The sequence below is a fragment of the Scyliorhinus canicula genome, chromosome 20, assembly GCF_902713615.1.
Source record: "Scyliorhinus canicula chromosome 20, sScyCan1.1, whole genome shotgun sequence".
Taxonomy (NCBI): Eukaryota; Metazoa; Chordata; class Chondrichthyes; order Carcharhiniformes; family Scyliorhinidae; genus Scyliorhinus; species Scyliorhinus canicula.
This window is the reverse complement of record NC_052165.1, coordinates 25315202-25336467: the sequence shown is the minus strand read 5'-3', so window position 1 is coordinate 25336467 and position 21266 is coordinate 25315202. Positions and strand designations below refer to the sequence as shown.

Here is a 21266-nt window from a genome sequence, read left to right as displayed (position 1 = left end):
TGTTTTAAGACCCAACAAATACTCTGGCAAAGTGATAAAATCAGTTATGACGAATCATTATTAACTAACAATGTCATTTTCTGCTCAATCATGATGGCTGTGATATAACAGGGAAAATCAGACTGCAGGAGTTCCTGTTTATGACAGTATTGGGCATCACACTTCATTTGGGAAATGTTGCAATGTCTAAATTAAAGAAGTACTGAAACTCTGTACTGATAACCATCCCAATTGTAATTTTCATCTGTTTCTCGTTTTTTTCCCCCCCCTGGACTTGTAAAATTAGCAAACCAGATTGAGAAGCGAACTGATCATGGTGGCACAGTGGTTAGCACTGATACCTCACAACACCAGAGATCCAGGTTCAATTCCGGCCTCGGGTGACTGTGGAGTTCGCACTTCCTCCCCATGCCTGCGTGGGTTTCCTCATGGTGCACCGTTCCTCCCACACTCCAAAGATGTGCAGATTTGGTGGATTGGCCATGCTAAATTGCCTCTTTGTGTCCAATAGGTTAAGTGGGGATACTGGGTTATGGGGGTAGGGTGGGGGTATGGGCTTAGGTTGGGTGCTGGCCAGTGTAGGGCCGAATGGTCTCCTTCAGCACTGTAAGGATTTTATGATTCTATGATCATGAAATACAGGTCAGCTTTGAGGAAGTGAAAAATCAAATTTCAAAGTGAGCAGAGCAAGATTTGTATCAATCCAATAGTGATTGAGTTTTTTTGTGGCCATTTTCTTTCCCATTAAATGAGGCATTCGGCTAACATTGTAAATCAATTGGTGTTTGAATGATTTCCAATGCAGAAGTCTATTCCATTGAACTTAGTCACTTTCTGCTGCTGGATTCATTTCAGGTTTGTAGAATGATGGTTCCTTTTCCAGGCATTGATTAAAGATTGCTTTGATCCATGCATAAAGTGCCTACTGGAGACTGATTTGAATTTTCCTTCTTAACATGGCTTACGTCCTGAGTAATTCACCTCCTGACTCCCCAAAGCTTGTCCACCACCTGCAAAGCACAAGTCAGGAGTGTGATGGAATGCTCTCCTATTGCCTGGATGAGTGTAGCTCCAAAATTTTCAAGAATCTTGACACCATCCTGGACAAAGCCCACTTGATTGGCCCCTTATACACAAACATATTGGCCCCTTATACACAAACATTCACTTCCTCCACAACTGATGCACAGTAGCAGCAGTGTGTAACATCTTTGCACTGGGGAACTCACCATGACTCTTCAGACAACACCGTTCAAACTCTCAACCACTATCATCGAGAAGGGTAAGGGGAGCAGATACATGGGAACACCACCATCTGGAAGTTCCCCTCCAAGCCACTCACCATCCTGACTTGGAAATATATTGCTGTTCCTCCACTGTCGTTGGGTCAACATCTTGGAACTCCCACCGTAAGAGCACACTAGGTATACCTACACCAAAAAGGCTGCAGCAGTTCAAGGAGGAGCTCACAATCACCTTCTCAAGGCCAATTAGGGATACGTAATGAATGCTGGCCTAGCCAGCAAAGCCCATGTCCCTTGAATTAATATAAGAAAGTTCCAAATATTTAGTTAATCTGTATGTATTTAAAGACATTGAAAATTAGCATTGGTTGCATTGTTGCTTCTGAATCGGAAGATTGTGGTTTCAAGTCTCATTCTAGGGCTAGACTCTCACTTCAATCGTAGGAGTGCTGTGTTGTTGGTATCATAGAATTTACAGTGCAGAAGGAGGCCATTCAGCTCATCAAGTCTGCACCGGCTCTTGGAAAGAGCACCCTACCCAAGGCCAACATCTCCAACCTATCCCCATAACCCAGTAACTCCACCCAACACTCAGGCCAATTTTGGACACTAAGGGCAATTTATCATGGCCAATCTACCTAACCTGCACATCTTTGGACTGTGGGAAGAAACGGGAGCACCAGGTGGAAACCCACGCAGACACGGGGAGAATGTGCAGACTCCGCACAGATAGTGACCCAAGCCGGGAATCGAACCTGGGTCCCTGGAGCTGTGAAGCAATTGTGCTGTCCACAATGCTACCGTGCTGCCCAAGATAGGTGAAGATATGAAACCGAGGACTTATGTTTGTTCAACTGAGCATTTAAGATCTTGTATTTTTGAAGAACAGATTTTGTTCTGTAATATCTTAACCAAACCCCCAAAACAGTTATTTGTGTTTGTTTTGGAACATTTGCCTTCTCTTGTTTCCTTTTTGTTGAGAAAATACAATACTGCAATTTTTCAGATATAGTTTGGTGCTCTTGTTCTACTTTTTAAAAAAAAAGTGCAGGTACTGGACACCGTATCTGGAAAGCTCAGCAGGATTTTAGGTATATTAGAAAATAAAGTACGAAAAATAAAGAATAAAAGGGCTTATTCAAATTGCTATCCATGGCACCAGCTTTGAATGTATCTGGTTTTTAGGTCCTTCCAGATTTTGGGATGCTGGGTCAGGGGGTCCATTTTGATTGCATACTGATCCATTAGAAGACCAAGTAAGAGTTTGCACAATCCACCATTAATGATGTTAATTTGAGTTTTACACAGTTGGGCAAAGGAGTGATGGTCTCAGTAAATCAGGCATAATACCGGCGTTAGTTATTATTTTGGAGGTTGTGTCAGTGAAGGAACCTGATGATGCTTGGATTGGAGTTGTATTACTTGTGCCTAAGTCATGTCTGCCCTGCTGTCAATGTTGCAGTAAGATTCAGTTTAAGAAACTGTTTGGACCAAAGATCCAAAATAGACAAAATGCCATTTAAACTCAAATATTTTGTGAAGTGCAAAACTGAATGGACTTCCATTATTTTAGACATCCTGTATTAGATTGCAATGTATTCAGGCACCTCGTATGTATTGTGTATGATTAATCAAAATAACCCCCAAAAAACAATAATAGTGTTAAGAAACCCAATGAGGCAGTAGATGCTACAGTGGGTTATGACTTTTGATCAATGGGCTGAAACAAAATATCTGCACCTTTTGCTCTTACCGATGGTATTTCAAGAGTGATTAATAGCATTGTGAATTGAGGTGATTAGTCACTTGCAAAATGTTGTGATATGCTTTTAAATGCAGTAGAAGCTATAGCATACAAGGCCACAGACCAAGTGCTGGACAATGGGATTAGAATAGATAAGTGCTTGATGGCTGGGATAGGCACGATGGAGTGAAGAGCCTCTTTCTGTGCTGCAAAAGTCTATGACTCTGACTAAGTTAGCACCAACTACTACTCTGGTTTATATTCTGCCTTTTACATAGAAAATGTTGTAAGGCACTTCATGAGGGAGAAACTGATGCAAAGTAATAAAATAAATTGGAGTGATGACAAAAAGCACAGCAGGTCACTAGCAGGTGACTATAAAGAACATGGGTTAGTGGACGGTGTAGAGATTCAACACGCCAATGAAGGAATTGTAAACAAATATGGTAGAAATGAGCAGTACAGTGTAGATGTAGTATTTGGTTGAGGAATTTTGAACAATGTGGAATTTGTATGTCTGAAGTAGAGCTCAGAAGTCTGGCCAGGAGGTGTTACATTCTGATCAAAGGCAATATGATAGTGGATAGGGTCTTCAGTAGAATTGGATGCAAAGTAAAGGCCAAGGGCAATATTGATGGAAATAAGTCATCTTAATGGTGAATACAACATGGAGCTTGAAACTCGGTTGAAAAATTGAAGAGAACGCCACGTTTGTGTGCTATCTGGTTCAGCCTGTATGTTGTCTGGTTCAGCCTGAGTGAGTCGGGAATGGATTCAACAACAGGAGTAGAGAGCTTTTTTAGTCAGTGCTGAAAGAAATTGCTTCTGGTTTACCAAGCTGTTTTAATTTTAAAATTCTACACCCCATCCACTCCCTACTCCCAGGGTTCACTGCAGTGTGCTGTGTTCCCTAGCTCCCATAGAATTCCTACAGTGCAGAAGGAGTCCATTGAACCCATCAAATCTGCACTGACCTATCCCCATAACCCCACCTAAGGGGCATTTTAGCATGACCAACCCACCTAACCTAACCTGCATATCATTGGACTTTGGGAGGAAAACCATGCAGCCACTGGGAGCAGGTGCAACCACACACAGTCACCCAAGACCGGAATTGAACCCGGGACCCTGGCACTGTGATGCAGCAGTGTTAACCACTGTGCTATCACCCTGGTGTGGAACAACCAGTGTAGTTAAGCTTTTGAAACAAAAAAAAAAATCATTTTTGAATATTATATATTTTCTATTCTAAATCTTTAGTCTTGTGTCATGGCATGATGAAACAGAAGAAAAAAGGTGATGCATTTAAAAGTAAAGAAACAGGGACAGCCTATTTACAGGTCTTGCAGTGATAACCGTCATCATTTCCAAGTTCATTTAGAACATCAGAAAATATTTTCTCCTTCCTCTACCCTAAGAATTCTTGTATTTTTAAGAGGGCAGAGAGTAAATAAAATATTTGCTTTCTTGGTAATCTCACATGAGTATTTCAGTTTTGTGTATCTTTTTATAATGAAGTGCTAGAAAAACCCAACAAGTCTGGCAGCATCTGTGGAGAGAAAAATAATGTTTCAAGTCCTATATGATTCTTCTTTGGAACAGCTGAAGGAGTCATACTGAACCCAAAAGGTTCATTCTGTATCTCTCTCCGCTGGTGATTTTCCAGCATTTTGTTTTATTCCAACTCTCCAGCATCCGCAGTATTTGTATTTGCGTATCTTTTTGGTTGCGAAATTGAGAAAGTGAACATTAGCTTTTCTAGCAAACCATTAAAATGTGCAAGAATTTGGAGTACATTAAAAAGAAATTCCAGGTAATTGCAACTGGAATAGTGTATATGTTCTGAGAAGATGAAATTGTGAATTTTTAGCTGCATTGTGCCCATCCATCTGTAATTTGGTATTTTTAGATTGTGCATTTTGAGACATATAAAGAAAAATACTTCATATTGAATCTGGAAGTAGTACTTCCAATTGTGTGGCTTTTTTGTGTTTAATAGTTCAATACTTAGTATATTAAGAAAAAAATACTATCCCATGTTTGCTTATGGCTTATCTGGCACAGTGGAATTCTGTGGCATTCTAGTTTTGAACCCCCCACCCACCCCCCAAAAAAAAATTGTTGGATTGTTGCTAAACATTGAAATTTCACTCTACTTTTCTTTTAGAGCTATAGACGTTTACAGCTCTTAAAGCCCCCATTCAGACCATTGTATCTATGCTGGCTCTTTTACTAGAGCAATCTAACTTCCACTCAATAGGGGCTGTTTAGCACACTGGGCTAAATCGCTGGCTTTGAAAGCAGACCAAGGCAGGCCAGCAGCACGGTTCGATTCCCATAACAGCCTCCCCGAACAGGCGCCGGAATGTGGCGACTAAGGGCTTTTCACAGTAACTTCATTGTGAATGAATCTTTCCCTGCTTCAGTAAATCACTATTCCTTTTAAAACTTTTGTCCATGCTCCTGGCTCTTTCCCCTGTTCCAATTAGCCCAAGGAGTGTGAGGGAATCAGCTCCTCTTTGCTGAGGGAACAGCAGTTGTGATGAGCTGTGGCTGCTCCGATGTCTGGGTGGAGGCAACAGGAGCTTGCTAGCTTTGCTGCTGGGCAGATTTGTGGTTAGGAGAATTCCAGGACAGTTAGCAGCCCAATGAAGTTGAAGTGAACAGTTATTGGCTCCGTGAAGCTGGGAGTTGGGGCTAAGGAAAGCCTGTAAGCAGTGGGATTCTCAGAGTAGCTAGAAAGCTTAAATTGTGCCATTAACTCTTTGATGGGATGCAGCCTTGTGAATCCAGTGGGATGCAGAATTAGACGAAGAGATATTTGACCACAGTTTACCTGTTAATTCATGTTAATTTTGGATATTGGAGTTTAAGTTAGATAGTGTTAACAGGTTGCTATGTGTGCACGTGTGATAATGACACGGTTTGCGTGTCTGGTTTGGGATCATAACATGTTGGGGTCTTGTCCCATAATGAGCAAAATTAGGGCCTGGCCTAGGAACATATCACAAGGAGTACAACTGAGTTTCAACACTCTATCTTGACTTCTGCCTTCTGCAAACCATTCCATGCTCTAATAATTTGCTGTAGGAAACAAATTCTCCAAACCCCTAAGTGATTGTTTTAAATTGGTGACCCCTTTATTACTGACTGCTATACCAGGAAAAATAGCCTTTCAGTATTCAGTCTAACAAAATGCTTGTAGCTTTAAAAAAAACTGTTAAAGTTTTGTCTTGGCTGTCTCTGCTTCTGTTCAAGTAGATGTGGTATCTCCAGTCTGTTCTCCTATTTTAATCCTTGAGGATTACTGTGCACTTTACAGATTGAAAATCCTTTTTACAAGGAGGCACCCAAACTGCTCACATTATCCTTTTGGTTCTTTTAATCTGTGCTCTATTTGTAAAACATAAAATGAAATTGGCTATTTTATTGGTTTACCTGCCTTCATTTGCACTTTCAAGAAATTATGTATTTGAAGCCATCAATCTTTCTGTTTCCCCATGCCGTTCTGTGCCTTTCTTTTGAAAGTACACATATCCTTGCTTTACCTCCCAAAATTTGCTACCTTGCATTTCTCTGCATTAAATTACATCTGCAACCTATCTACCTGCTAACCTATCTGCCCTCTTGCAGCCTTGTCCGGCTCACCTTGCTGTTGCCAAACCTACTTTTGTAGCATTAACAAATTTAAATTTCTGCGCCCATGTCCAATGATGTACATTTTGTAAGGATATACAAAGGCCACTCACTCAGCTGTGGGGTAAACCTCATACTAATCTCGTGGAATGCAAACAACTGTTAATTCTTATTTATTTTTTCTTGTTTATGAACTAACTTTCTATCCATGCTGCAGCATTTCTTCTAAACCATACATTTGAATTTTTCTAACAAACCTTGTGTGAGACATTTATCAACTACTATGGATAATTATTTTATCCAATCAATGTCTTTTTCTAAAAGCATTATGAAATCACCTTGCCTTAAAGAAATCCAAACTTGCTATTCTTGAATGACTCATATCTTTGAAAAGCTGATTAACTTTGATTTGAAGTTCTAAAAATGTGGCTATAACTAATTTTAGAATAATTGGTCTGTAGTAACCCAGTATATTCTTTCACTCCTTCATGTACAAAGGGGCAACATTGTCTGCCTTCTGATGAGCGCCCAGGCACAATTTGTGTATATATATGGAGTTTCGAAAAGTTGCGGCCAGAGCCCCTGCTGTCTCTTTTTGACTTTCTGCATCAATTTTAACCATCAAGATCCGATAATATGTAAACTGCTACATTTTTACTATTTTATTTCCGAACCAGTTCTTTTTCTGCAATTATCTCTTTCACAGTTGTTCCACATCATTCTCCAGTACATGCACAGTTTCACACTCAGAATTTTAAAAAAAAGTTGATGCAAATGTTTTCACAAAATATTTGTTCATTGTAGTTGCCAAACCGTCAACCTATGCAAGATTAATCTTTTATTCTTTTACAATTAAAAAAAAACACATTTTGAATCCTAGCCATCTTCCAGCAGCATGTTGAGGTAGCGAACAGTTTGATTGAGCCTGAGGTAGCTGTACAGGGGGTGGAATTAGTGATGAGGGGATGGAGATTGTGGAAGGATAATGATACTGGTTTTGGTCTTCCCAGTGTTTAACTCATCCAAAACTCATCCACTGGATGTTGGGCAATCAGCCCAACAACACAGGCAGTGGAGGAGTTGATCTGGTTGTCACCAGCTTATAAGTGGAACCTGACCGAGTGTCTGTAGACGTTGTCAAGGGACAGCATGTGAATGAGGCGAAGAGGATTAAACATAGTTCCTTAGGGGACTCTGGAGGTTACAGCGTAGGATTGGGAAGCAAAACCATTCATGGAGATGCTCAGGCTGCTCTGGGATAGATAAGTGGTTTGGAGTGGGACCTAGTAAGTACAATCCCACTGAGCTGGACAAAGGAGGAGCTTTGTTAGAGGAGAACTATGTAGCATCAAAAGCTGCGGAGAGGAGGAAAGGGGTGATGTACCTTGGTCACAGACATAGAAGAAGCCATTTGTGACTCGGCCATTTTGGTTCTGTGGCTGGGTGAACCTGGTTTGAGAGATTCCAGTGGAGTTTCAGGAATGAATAGTGTGAATGTGGGAATTAGACATTCACAGGCAATGGAGAAAACAAAAGTTTGGAGATTGGTTGTGGTTCGCACGGATATGAGGACAACAGCTGAGTTTTTATACGAGTGATGAAGAATTTGAAGGATGAGGATGGGTGCTATGTTGTAGGGGGAACAACTGGCATGGGAGACAATGCAGGTTTGGCTGATAAAAGGCACCAACTGTGAAGGTCAGAAAATGGTTCCGACGATAGACAGCTGCAAAACTATCTTAGTGATTGACAGGTCAACGCCTTGGCAGTTGGAAGTTTGGAAGTAACCTGGAAGAGTTTTTCCAGGGGCAGATGAAGAGGAAATTGGGTTCAAAGGGGATAGGGATGTGACGGTGAGGGCTAAAAAGGAAAAGTCAGAGTTGGTGATCAAGACTGGCAGAATAGAGGCCACTGGAGATGGTATGGCAAGGAAGTGGTTGTGAATATTGGTGGAAGAGTTCAAATGGAACTCGTATCATTTAATCGACTCCTTTTGTCTTTATAGGAAGATTTCTGTTTTGTCGTTGAGAATCACATTGTTGTTCCATTGTCCTATCTGCGAACTGCTATTCATTTAATTTGGGCGGCACGATGGCGCAGTGGTTTGCATTGCTGCCTCATGGCGCTGAGGACCCGGCTTCGATCCTGACCCTGGGTCACTGTCCGTGTGGAGTTTGCACATTCTCCCCGTAACTGCGTGGGTCCCACCCCCACAACCTAAAAAAGATGTGCAGGGTAGGTGGATTGGCTATGCTAAATTGTCCCTTAATTGGAAAAAATAATAGGGTATAATTACCTTAGCATTCTTATTTAAGATATTGTTTTAATTTCACCAATGGGGTTTTTATTTCCCAATCTTGCATAAATTAATTCATCTTATTTCCCAGAACTAAAATCAAGAAGTGTTTCTTTCCATGTTAGGCTAAGTTGACCATGCTGGTCATGGAAATGTGCTCCCTACCTTGACCACTTAAGTTACTTTCGTATCAGTCTAGCTTGAAGATCACTCAATATTATCGCCCCCTTGTTCCTGTTTATCCCCCGAACGGGCGCCAGAATGTGGCGACTAGGGGCTTTTCACAGTAACTGAATTTGAAGCCTACTTGTGACAATAAGCAATTTTCATTTAATCCCATTAGATGGTTTGCAGATCTCCCCTTCTTTCCGATCTCCGTGTTTTGTGACCTAAAATGCACACTTAGAACTTGAACATCTTCCTTCTTTCTTAACTCTATCCATATTGAATTCTTCTTAGTTCTACTCCATACAACTTTGCGATGTTCTAGCCATGTGATAGCCCCTTTTCCTGAAAGTATTATAATCTGGAATGTTAAATTCCCATTCCTCCGCAGGCCATCATTTGTGCATAATACTCCGCCATGGTTATTAATACCTCTGCCTAATTTTGTATTCAATATATGTATTTATAAACATACATTCAGTTTTGACATTTTATTTTCGAAGAATTAACTTATTTTCTCCCCTTGTAACTTTTTTTTAGATTCTTGACCCCTTGTACGAAATTTCTAACTCTCACCTTATCAGAGCCTTTTTAACTTCTGTTAGTAATTTTTGTTATTTCTGCTAAACATTGGTTTACTCCAACAGTTTTACTAATTCTGCTCTGCCTCAGGTTTTGTGTAAAACCTTCCCCACCCTCTGTATTTAATTATTTCTCTGTTGCTCTCTTTGTTCTTTGTACAACAATCTTAATGCTATTGTGGTTCAGTTAAATGCTTTAAGATGATTTTCACTTTTGCTGGAACTGCCTTCAATGCCACAAGAATGGAACCCTCCTGTTCTTTAGCCACACCGTGACCAGCCTGATCTTCCTCTTGGATCTGTCAACTGCAGGAAGTAGCCAGGTGGTTGCTATTCATGTCATTTTCTTTTTTTTAAAAAACATTTTGAGTACCCAATTCATTTTTTACAATTAAGGGGCAATTTAGTGTGGCCAATCCACTTACCCTGCACAGCTTTGGGTTGGGGGGTGAAACGCATGCAAACATGGGGAGAATGTGTAAACTCCACATGGACAGTGACCCAGAGCCGGGATCGAAACTGGGACCTTGGTGCTGTGAGGCAGCAATGCTAGCCACTGTGCTGCCCTATGTTGTTTTGTTCTTTAATCTAGTTAAACACCTTAAACTTCCTCTGCAAAACCTATGTCATTAGTTCTTCAGCCAAATTCAAGGTTGACATTAATGTTGCAGGTATCATGAAGAGAAAGATCTTCAATACAGGTAACTTTGTCTATTTTTTTCCTCAACACTTTTTTTTTAAAATTTAGATTACCCAATATTTTTTCCAATTAAGGGGCAATTTAGCATGGCCAATCCACCTACTCTGCACATTTTTGGGTTGTGGGGGCGAAACCCACGCAGACACGGGGAGAATGTGCAAACTCCACACGGACAGTGACCCAGAGCCGGGATTGAACCTGGGACCTCAGCGCCGTGAGGCGGTTGTGCTAACCACTAGGCCACCGTACTGCCCTTTTCCTCAACACTTAACAGTTTTGGCACTCGTCAATGTATATCGAAGTGTAGAATGCCGAAGCTGGGCATCAGAACATGACAATTATCTCTAGCACCCTGGGAAAAATTAGTTTGCCTTGATGAAGCTTTAGCGACTTTGAGTGTAACATTTTCAGACTTATTTCTGGGCTTAGGGTATGATTGCACTCATGGTCGAGCAACTTGCTGATTATAGCTGCTTTTAGCACACCCCGCATAAAAGCCATATCACGTTCAGTGGTGGGAGAAAAAGGTGCAGAGACCTTATGATTTGGGTCAGAAGAAGAGACCGATGACAAGGTAGAAGAGGTAAGATTTAAGAGAAGTTTTAAAAACTGGGAGAAATGCAAGATCGAGTTTAAGAAGAAAGTGGCAGAAAATTATAGCTGAAAAGCTCATGGAAAAGAGGTTATGAAGGAAAATTAGTCATCTGGATTCAGTAGGAAAAGTTTGCGGCATGGAATCCTATTGTTGAAGAAGATTCCCTGAGAAATCATGGTTCATATTCCCATCACCATGTTTCATTGGCAAAAGGAGCTAGTGGAGTGTAGCAGTGATAGGCATGTGGACTGCAAGGCTAAAGATTAGCTGAGGCTTGTAAAGTGTGAAACAGATAGGCTGGTACAGTAAGATGTCTTGCAACACCAGGTTAAAGTCCAATAGCTTTGACAAAGGGTCATCTGGGCTTGAAACAATGGCTCTTTTCTCTCCCAGACCTGCTGATATTTTCAGCATTTCCTCTTTGGTTTCAAAGTCCAACATGTTTTTTTCGAATCATGAGCTTTCGGAGTGCAACTCCTTCCTCAGGTGAATGAAGAGGTGGGTTCCGCAAACACATATATAGACAAATTCAATGATGCACGATGATACTTTGAATGCGAGTCTTTGCATGAATTAAGTCTTTACAGGTCCAGACGGTGTGACTGGAGAGAGGGATAATCACAGGTTAAAGACGTGTGAATTGTCTCAAGCCAGGACAGTTGGTAGGATTTTGCAAGTCCAGGCAAGATGATCGGCGGGGGGGGGGGGGGCTGTGTGAATGTAATGCAACATGAATCCAAGATCCTGGTTGAGGCCGTATTCATGCGTGCAGAACTTGGCTATCAGTTTCTGCTCTGCGATTTTGTGTTGTTGCAGAGAGGCTGGTATGTAGAGCTTCAGAGAAATTGATCAGAAGGTGACTCAGGAGTGGATGATAATTTTAACAGCAGTAAGGTAGAGATAGAAGCTTTGGTGAGCAGTGAGGGAAGAGCATTGACTGAATCTGAGCAAAGACTTGCATTTGTTTGATGTTCAGCTGTAAGAAATGTAATTAGTCGAGAATTTGATGTCAGATAGGCAGGCAGGATCTTACAGCCACAATCTAAATCAATGTGGCAGTGAGAGGTAGGTGTCATCATCATAGACATTATGTCTTGGCAGGAAGAGGGTAAGTGAATGAGGCAAGAAAGACACTTTGGGAAGAGGTGGGGTAAGAAAGGCGAGTTTCAGGGAAATGAACACCAAAGCTTCTAGTTGAATAGGATTATTTTACAGATGGGGAGAAACATAGTTGGTAAGCAGATTTCAGTAGGTCAGGGATATCAATGTGCCTGTCCACAATGAGCCTACAAGGGCCTTGTTGAGGATGTAGATATGTTGCAGAGCAATATGGAGGGAATAGCTGTCAGTGATCGACTGTTAGTTTTCATGAACTTCTGTCATTCCACAGAATATTGGTAGGTGCAGAGAGGGGTGGGAAAGGGATTGGTAAAGCTGACTCCACAAAAGCATAGCATGCAGTGTAAGAATTGGAAAGAGTAATGACACAACTTTGAAGCGATTGATTAAGAGACATTGGGATATGTAGCAGAGGGTGCCCAATGCAGGTGAGTAAGATTTCTAGTTTTGGATAGCCAATGATGCTCAGGGCAGTTTAGAGCAGTCACTGGTCGTCCCTCATTAATGTGTTTTAAATGAAAACCGCAGCCAAAAGAAAGAATGACTGAATTGCATTCATATAGAGCTTTTCATAACCATGGGATATGCTGAGCCTTTTTACAGCAAATTAAGTATTTTTGGATTGTCGTCACTGTTATAATGTCAGAAACATGGCAGCTCATTTGTACACAGCAAGCTTCCACAAACAACAACGTGACAAAACTATTTGTCTTGTTTCGTGATTTTGATTGAAGTGTGAATATTGACTGGGCCACCTGGGAGAATTGCTAGCTCTTTTTTTTAATACCACTTTGGAATCTTCTATGCTTACCTGAAAGAGCATGTGAGACCTTGGCTCAATATCTCATCTGAAAAACAGCATCATTAACAGTGGAGCTTCTCTCCATTACTGTATTAGTGTCTTGGTCTAGATTTATGTCCATGCCTCTGGAGTGGGGTTTGAACTCCGCTCCTGACTCAAGTAAGAGTGCTTCCAACTGAGCCACATCTGAGCTTCATTTCAACCAGGTTTCAGAAGTGAAAAAGATGTATGCCCTTTTTATCATAGAATTTTACAGTGCAGAAGGAGGCTATTCGGCCCATCAAGTCTGCACCGGCTCTTGGAAAGAGCACCCTACCCAAGGTCAACACCTCCACCCTATCCCTATAACCCAGTAACCCCACCCAACACTAAGGGCAATTTTGGACACTAAGGACAATTTATCATGGCCAATCCACCTAACTGCACATCTTTGGACTGTGGGAGGAAACGGGAGCACCCGGAGGAAACCCACGCACACACTGGGAGGATGTGCAGACTCCGCACAGACAGTGACCCAAGCTTGAATCGAACCTGGAGCTGTGAAGCGATTGTGCTATCCACAATGCTACCGTGCTGCCTTTGTCCTACCTTGTTTCCTTAGTGAGTGATCATGGTGGCACAGTGGTTGCTACACGGTGCCAGGGACTCTGATTCGATTCCCAGCTTGGGCCACTGTCTGTGCGGAGTCTGCATCTACTCCCCGTGTTTGCAAGGGTTTCCTCCGGGTGCTCCAATTTCCCACAAGTCCCGAAAGACGTGCTTGTTAGGTGAATTGGACATTCTGAACTCTCCCTCAGTGTACCGTAACAGGCATCGGAGTGTGGCGACGAGAGGATTTTCACAGTAACTTCTTTGCAGTGTTAATGTAAGCCTACTTGTGACACTAATAAAGATTATTAGTAAATTTAACCATAATTTTCTGGAATTATGATAAGGTTTTTCATCATCAGTAATAATAACAACTAATCAGTTGGAAAAGTTTACAGATGTGACATTTTAAACTGTTTAAAATGCCAGAATGTTATTTCTATATTTGTTGCTTAATTTCAGATTAACTTGGAAACAGTCACAGTACCATTGTTAAACAGCTGATTAAAATATTAGTCCTATGGCAAGGTAGATAAAAATATAATTAATACCAGATATACTACTACAGTTGTTCTACACAATATGATTCAATAATTCATTCAACTTTAAAGCTAAAATATTAAAAACAATGTTGGCCTTCTAGGTCTTATAAAATTATTGCTGTGCTTCATCTCTATATTGTGTGAAGGAAACAAAGTAACTGAAGATCTAACCTGTAAGCCGTAGAATATCACCAATCTCCAATTATTGGAACATATTTTAAGCGATGCCTTCTGGTAAAAGGGGGGAAATAAGATTGCCAAGGCACTAAATTTTTGTGAGCAGCCTATGAGTGCGTGCCCTGTTTTTATTCGGAGTCTCAATAATTGGACTGAATTTAGCAAAGTGGGTGTGTTTGCTTGCTGACTTCTTTGGTGAGACATCCTGGCCTTTTTGCCCTTGCTTTTGCAAATATTGTCAACGGTATTGCTGATACACCGGGTACAATGTCGCATGGTTCAGGATTCAGGTTGTAAAATAGTAGCTGCCAAAGTCACTGATCCTCTCCATTAAATACGTATTTGCTGTTCTTTTAGTTTTTCAGATCTTAAAAAAATTAAGACCGCGCATCAAGCTTCCTGCAAATAGGCGTTCAGTGCATTGATCATGTGTTAGCAGAAGCCATTGGCCCTTCAGTCCAGTTGTACCCCCACAGATAAGTTGGTCTACTGTGCAGGTAATAAGAGAAAAAATACACAAAATTGGTACATTAGTTTGGAATGTTGAAAGACGGATTAATTACTCGTGATGCAGATCCTGCTAGACTGTCCAAAATTAGGGTATTAAGATGGTTTAATCCCAGAGTTCGTTTGGAGAAACCATGTTGGTCAGTCCTATTTTGCATGGTCAATAGTTGAATGATCTTGGTCTTGGATGGAAAAAATTATATTAAAGTCTCTCTCGCTGTGACTTCTTTGTTTATGTCTCACGCTCCATCAAGTTCATTGTTGGTATTCTGCTTAGTTGTGTCTTTCCGTTTATGATAAACTCTCTGGATTCATTTTGTCACTCTTTCTAGTTACTTATTGTAAAGGTATTTTTATATTACAGCATGCAGCAGATAGAAAATACATGGCCCTTTCACCACTGGCTTCATGTGGAAAATTAAAACCTTTCTTTTAATGGCAACAGAGGCCCAACCTCTTGTGCTGATCTGCTTAACACACTGAACTGGTACAGTGCATCTGTGAATTTGCATCATGATGCACAACAGCGTTGTGATGTGAACATTCCTATGACTGGGGCCAGTGCAGCATAATCTTGTCAGCATGGCTGAAATTGTGTCTAATTATCAGACTTTTATTCTACTTTCAATGCCAAATGAATTTTGCATATACTGAAGCTTTCTGGGCTATGCCATATCTGATAAAGTGACCAGCCTGGAGCTGACTAAGTTGCATCTTTCTGACCAAAGCAAATGTACTTTTCCCACACGTCAATTCTACCTAAGATGAGAAGCTGTGGGAAACAAAGTGGCTGGAGTCAGACTATTGCAGGACATTGACTTCTACTTCACTGAAGTAGCATGCAAACTATTCATCAGATTCACTTCCACAAGGCTGAGTTCTACAGCATTTGCGTAACTTTCTTTGTGGCCGTAAGTATTGAAACCAGTACCCAGTGAGCAAGGGCGGCACAGTAGCACAGTGGTTATCACTTATTGCTTCACAGCACCAGGGTTCCAGGTTCAATTCCCGGCCTGGGTCACTGTCTGCATGTTTTCCTCGTGCCTGCGTGGGTTTCGTCCAGGTGCTCTGGTTTCCTCCCACAAGCCCCCAAAGACGTGCTGTTAGGTGAATTGGACGTTCAAAATTCTCCCTCTGTGTAACCGAACTGGCGCCGGAATGTGGCTTTTCACAGTAACTTCATTGCAGTGTTAATGTAATCCTACTTGTGACAATAAAGATTATTGTTATTATTATTTGTAGATGGGAATAATGCTGCAAGGGAGATTTGAATAATGAATTGGTTCGAACTTGAGTGCAAAAAGGTAATCTTAAAATGTCACGAGTCGCTCATCTTTTCTGTATGCTTCTCAAATGTTTTTTCACTGATTTATGTATTTTTGAAATCTTTATAACCTTGGGGGTTCAGGTTGTGCTATAAAATGGCAATCACTATGTTCCAAGGGATAAAGATCCACCTGAAAGAGGAGAGACCTTGTGGGAGTTAATGTAATACATCAAAACTATGCACATTTTATCTCCTTCAAAAAAAGCAAAAGATTGATGGAATTTTAAAAATATTTGACATCAAGTGCTCAAGGCTAATAAAGATTTTGGGTCACGGATACTTTGATGTATGGACTTTTGTTCTGCTTTTCCTTTTTTGCTAATCGGCGTCTCACATTTTTGTTTGGAAAAGCACTTTGAGCAACAGCAAAATAAACCGAGTATACCAGCAGGCCAATAGGCTTTATTCATCCACAACATGAGGTGATGATATTAAGTCTGTGATACTGGTGGTGCATGAAGTAGAATCGGACATTGAGCAACAGTGGTGATAGTAATAATGATTACTCACTGAGACTGCCAGTAATTGTGAGTAGACGTTGAATTGGATTGGATTTGTTTAATTGTCACGTGTACCAAAGAGTGAGAATAAAAGTGAAAATAACCACCTAAAACTTAGGGCTGGAACCAGAAGATGAATGGTAGACAGCACGAGCATTGACGGTGATGATTGTAGAGACACAGTGTGGTAGTGGTAGTAGTAATAGTGATTATTGGTTGAGACTCGAGGCTGGGAAAATGCACTAAGAAGCATTTGTGGTGTTTAGTTACAGTGATGATCAGTAATCGTACTGGAGGTCTTGTGGCATAACCTCATTTTGAAGATCTGAGGATCAGGTTAGTCCTGTTATGTCCCAGCCCAGTTCCTAAAAGGGCAGCACTGGCACTGTAAAATTCCTTCACTGTGTAGTTTGCTTTCTTTCCATTCATTAACTTTCACTCTGGCTTGATCTTGTTGATTGTGTCATATGTATTTATGCTTTTACTCCCGAGCAGTGGCTCTGCTGTTTTTAGAAGTTGGCATTTGTGATTATGGCAGTACATTCTTTTGAATCTGGTGTTCAATTCAGAGTTCGTCTTTTATGAGCCCTTACCGAAGGCTGGCATCAAGATTGTGCAAGTGTAGGATCCTGAAGGAATAGGTATACGTAACAAGGAAAAGCCTGTTACCAAGGGTCCTCCTAAATTATGCATACTACAGGAATGAAGCAGGTGGCTGGCCACAAGGGTGGTTTACTGAGGCAGAAGTTGCTGGAGGTATTGGAAGAATGCTCCATTTTAATTCCGGTTCCAGCGATGAGACTGCTAACCATCTGTGCTACTGCCACTACCACCCCACACCCAAACTCTTTCATTTCCTTACATACAGTGGTTTATTGGAATGTATAGACACATAAACAATTAACATGTTTATTGGCTTGCTGGTAAAGGTTTAGGTGGTGAAAACCCTGAAATCAATGAAGAACAGATTTTAGGGAGGGAGGGAGGAGGGAGGAGAGCAGTGGTGATTGGAGGTACAGAATACTTGAGTATGATTTTGGATAAACTAAGATGAACCGTCCTCCATTATCTTGTGACCATTTTTATCTATTGCCGATTGACCTCGGGCTTGAAACTGACAAGTCAACTCAGTATTTGAAAAATGTGTATTTTTAAAATTAGACTTCAGTGGATTCCAACTGTTAAGATAATTTTAAGAAAAATAATATTTGTGATATAATGTGTAGTTCTGTGGTCTACAGCAGTAATCAGACCATTGGACCAGCTTTGCATTGTGACAGGACATTTAGAAGTAGTAAAAAGTCCACACCTGAAAATCGCACATAAACAGTTACAATGAAAATGCTATTAAATTACACTTGTGGCTTTTTTTTAAGGGCAACAATCCCTGTAAAAAATATTACTTGTATTGTGGGTGACTCATAGTGTTGTATTTTGTAGCAATAGTGTACTGTAATAAAGTATGAAACAATTTGGCAGAAAAGTATCTTGTATAATCGGCTTCAAAATGGGGGTGACTTTAAAAAAAACAAAAACTATTTCAGTTCAAATGCTTCAGTATACCTTTTCAAAATATTTCATGTTGAGTGAATTGGACATCTAAATATAAAATTTATTCCAAACACAGACCACAACCTCAACCATTATCGGATACTGGACAGAAACCCCAAGATTTAATTTAATTTGTAAGTCTGTGAGGAAAGGATACTTCGCTCCAGGAGTAACTACTTGCACAAATAGAGATGTGATATATTAAAACAAACTTTATTACAAGCACAATATTAAACTCACTTTAACATCATTCAAGAATATACCTTACAATTACCAGTCAAACAATGCTTAACAATAAAATTAAACACTTTATCTCCTAACTGCTATCTTCTGTCTCCAATCAAACAATCCCATTTTGGGTCAAAACCCACTTTTAAATACAGTTAGCAAACCCAGAAATTATTGCTTTATAAAGACGTCTGGGATAAATTATTTTGAGAGAGATCCTTCAGGAATCAGCTCGCAGATTCTTGCCTGTGTCAAACCTACTGATGAATTTCCCAGCATTTGGCAAAAAGCTCCTGTACTTTCACGGTCAAATCTTTAACTCATTGTTTCCAGAAGCTGCTAGATTGTTCACCAACAGACCTACACTAAACACAGGACTGCTTCAACCCCTGGCTCCTCCCATTAATCACATTAACTCCATCCCACTAACCGGATTATTAACTATGAATCATCTGACAAAGGCTAAACAAAATGTCTCTAATCATCTACTCCCCAGGGAGCCTTCTTTCTACAACAAAATTCCATTTGTCCTATTTCGACAAACAGTATCCCTGGCTGGAAAGAATTATGATCTTACTTGCACAATATTTTAATTGCACCCATTAGTCCCAAAGTCCAGTTGTCTTTCAACCCAGAAGTTGTTAAAAACATGACTGCAACAAACTACACACCCTGATCCAGGCTTTCAATCATTACTACACCAGGTACATACAATACAATATATATCTGAAGTTCCGATATTCATCATGAAATTGAAATGTGAAATCATTTGTCTTAACATTCTGGCCTACTATGAAGTATAATGATCATTTTGAAGGTGTACTGAACATTGATTATATTTGGAGGGTTGAATTTTTTGTTCTGTTGCTATTTGACCTGATTATTTTCTCCCTTTTGAATTTGTGGAGTGCTAGGATGTTCAAATATGGTTATGACGTGTTACTTATTGTTCCAGCTAATTACGTGCTTTTCCATATGAAATCAGTGTAGAAAATGCAGAATGTGGTGCCAGCACAAAGTGTAGATATAAAGGACCCCAATTCCAGTATAAGAGATAACACTACAAACGCTGATGGAATTCCAGCATGTTCGTTTTTTACAAGTAGTGCTCTGAAATATTTTATCCTTTACAGAGGAAATAACTAAAGCCACAAATAATGATCAGAACTATACTGCCTAGGGCAGCACGGTGGCGCAGTGGTTAGCACCGCTGCTTCATGGCGCAGAGGTCCCAGGTTCAATCACTTCTCTGGGTCACTGTCCTTACGGAGTTTGCATATTCTCCCTGTATTTGTGTGGGTTTTGCCCCCACAACCCAAAGATGTGCAGGGTAGGTGGATTGGCCACACTAAATTACCCCTTAATTGTAAAATATGAATTGGGTATTCTAAATTTATTTTATTAAAAAAAATAAATATACTGCCTTTATAACCAGGTTGAAATATTTCGGGTAGATTTAAAGATAGTGTTATGCCATCCAGACAATTTAATAATCAAATAATCTGATGGTTGCCAGTTAGAACTGAATATTTAAAGCATTAAAATTATATGAAGTGTGTAGTTTTCTGGTTAAATGTATGTGCTGTTATAATGTGCTGATAGCATTCATTTCCAGTATAGCATTAATTTCCAGTATGCTTGGATTATGGTAATTTTTACATTCACTACACATTAAGTAAACCCTGAATGCACATTCATTTTTTAAAATGTAATTGTCATCGAAGTCTGTGCTCTGGATGACTTGAGTGGTGACGAGATTTTGCATTAATTGACCATTTAGATTTTTGTTTGATCTATTGAAACTCATTAGCATTGCAGTAATTGCAAGCAAATTATGCTATACCACGAAATTGGGAACCAAAGTTATAGACATTAATAATAATACTCAAAGGGATGATGTCTTCGAAAAATTTGTTTGCTTCATTCCTGTTGAGAACCAAATGATTAGCATACCATTTCTCATGGGTTTATAGACTTTGCTTCATTAGGGATTTAGATGGCGTAATAATACTGTCCCTGCTTTGGGATGTAATTTTTGACCCAACCCAGTCCAATCTAATGGTCTAAATTGTCTCGCATTATTAAAGCCTTTTGGTATAATAGAGTCACAGATCAAGCATGGGCAAGGAAATTTCATGCTGATTACCACATACCATCCTCCCCCTCAGCTGATGACCAACTTAGGGAGGGAGTTCCAGGATTTTGACCCAGCAACAGTGAAGGAATGGCAGAAATATGTTTCCAAGTCAGATCAACTGAACACCACTTGAAGGAAGTATGGTAGCACAGTGGTTAGCACTGTTGCTTCAAAGTGCCAGGGTCCCAGGTTCGATTCCTGCTTGTCTGTGTGGAGTCTCCACGTTCTCCCCGTATCTGCGTTGGTTTCCTCTGGGCGCTCCGGTTTCCTCCCACAAGTCCTGAAAGAAGTGCTTGTTAGGTGAATTGGACATTCTGAATTCTCCCTCTGTACCCGAACAGGTGCCGGAGTGTAGCGATTAGGGGATTTTCACAGTAACCTTATTACAGTGTTAAGGTAAGTCTACTTGTGACAATAATAAAGATTGTTTTTTTAATTATTATTATTATGTGGATGACAAGGGCATAGAATTGTCTCTGGGTGGGGACTTCACTGTCCATCTCCAAGAGTGGCTCAGTAGCACCCTCAAGTTGATTGAGTCCCGAAAGACATAGCTGCTAGAGTGGGTCTGCATCAGATGGTGAGGGAACCAACAAGAGGGAAACACATACTTGACCTCATCCTCACCAACCTGCCGATTGCAGATACATCTGCCTATGGCAGTATCGGTCAGAGTGCAAACCGCATAGTCCTTGTGGAGACTAAGTTCGATCTTCACATTGAGTATACCTTTCATCGTGTTGTGTGGCATTACCACAGTACTAAATGGGACTGATTTCAAACAGGTCAACTCAATAATTCAAAGGAGCAGCTCGTCGCACAGTGGT

The 21266-nt window shown here is 40.5% G+C and overlaps 1 protein-coding gene across 8 annotated transcripts in view; it reads left to right on the top strand.

Annotated features, from left to right (window-relative positions):
* The window catches only part of cnot2 (CCR4-NOT transcription complex, subunit 2), a 139041-nt gene that overhangs the window by 11094 nt on the left and 106681 nt on the right, over window positions 1–21266 (top strand). Inside the window, exons 1-2 of one of the 8 annotated variants that reach the window (XM_038780810.1) lie at window positions 14668–14686; window positions 15939–16000. The exons of 6 other annotated variants lie outside the window; for them this stretch is intronic. In XM_038780810.1, coding sequence (XP_038636738.1) covers window positions 15971–16000 — 30 coding nt within the window. In that variant the 5' untranslated portion in view covers window positions 14668–14686; window positions 15939–15970. Of the gene's footprint in view, window positions 1–14667; window positions 14687–15938; window positions 16001–21266 lie in introns of those variants that run through there. One more of the 8 variants, XM_038780809.1, reaches the window with a different exon arrangement.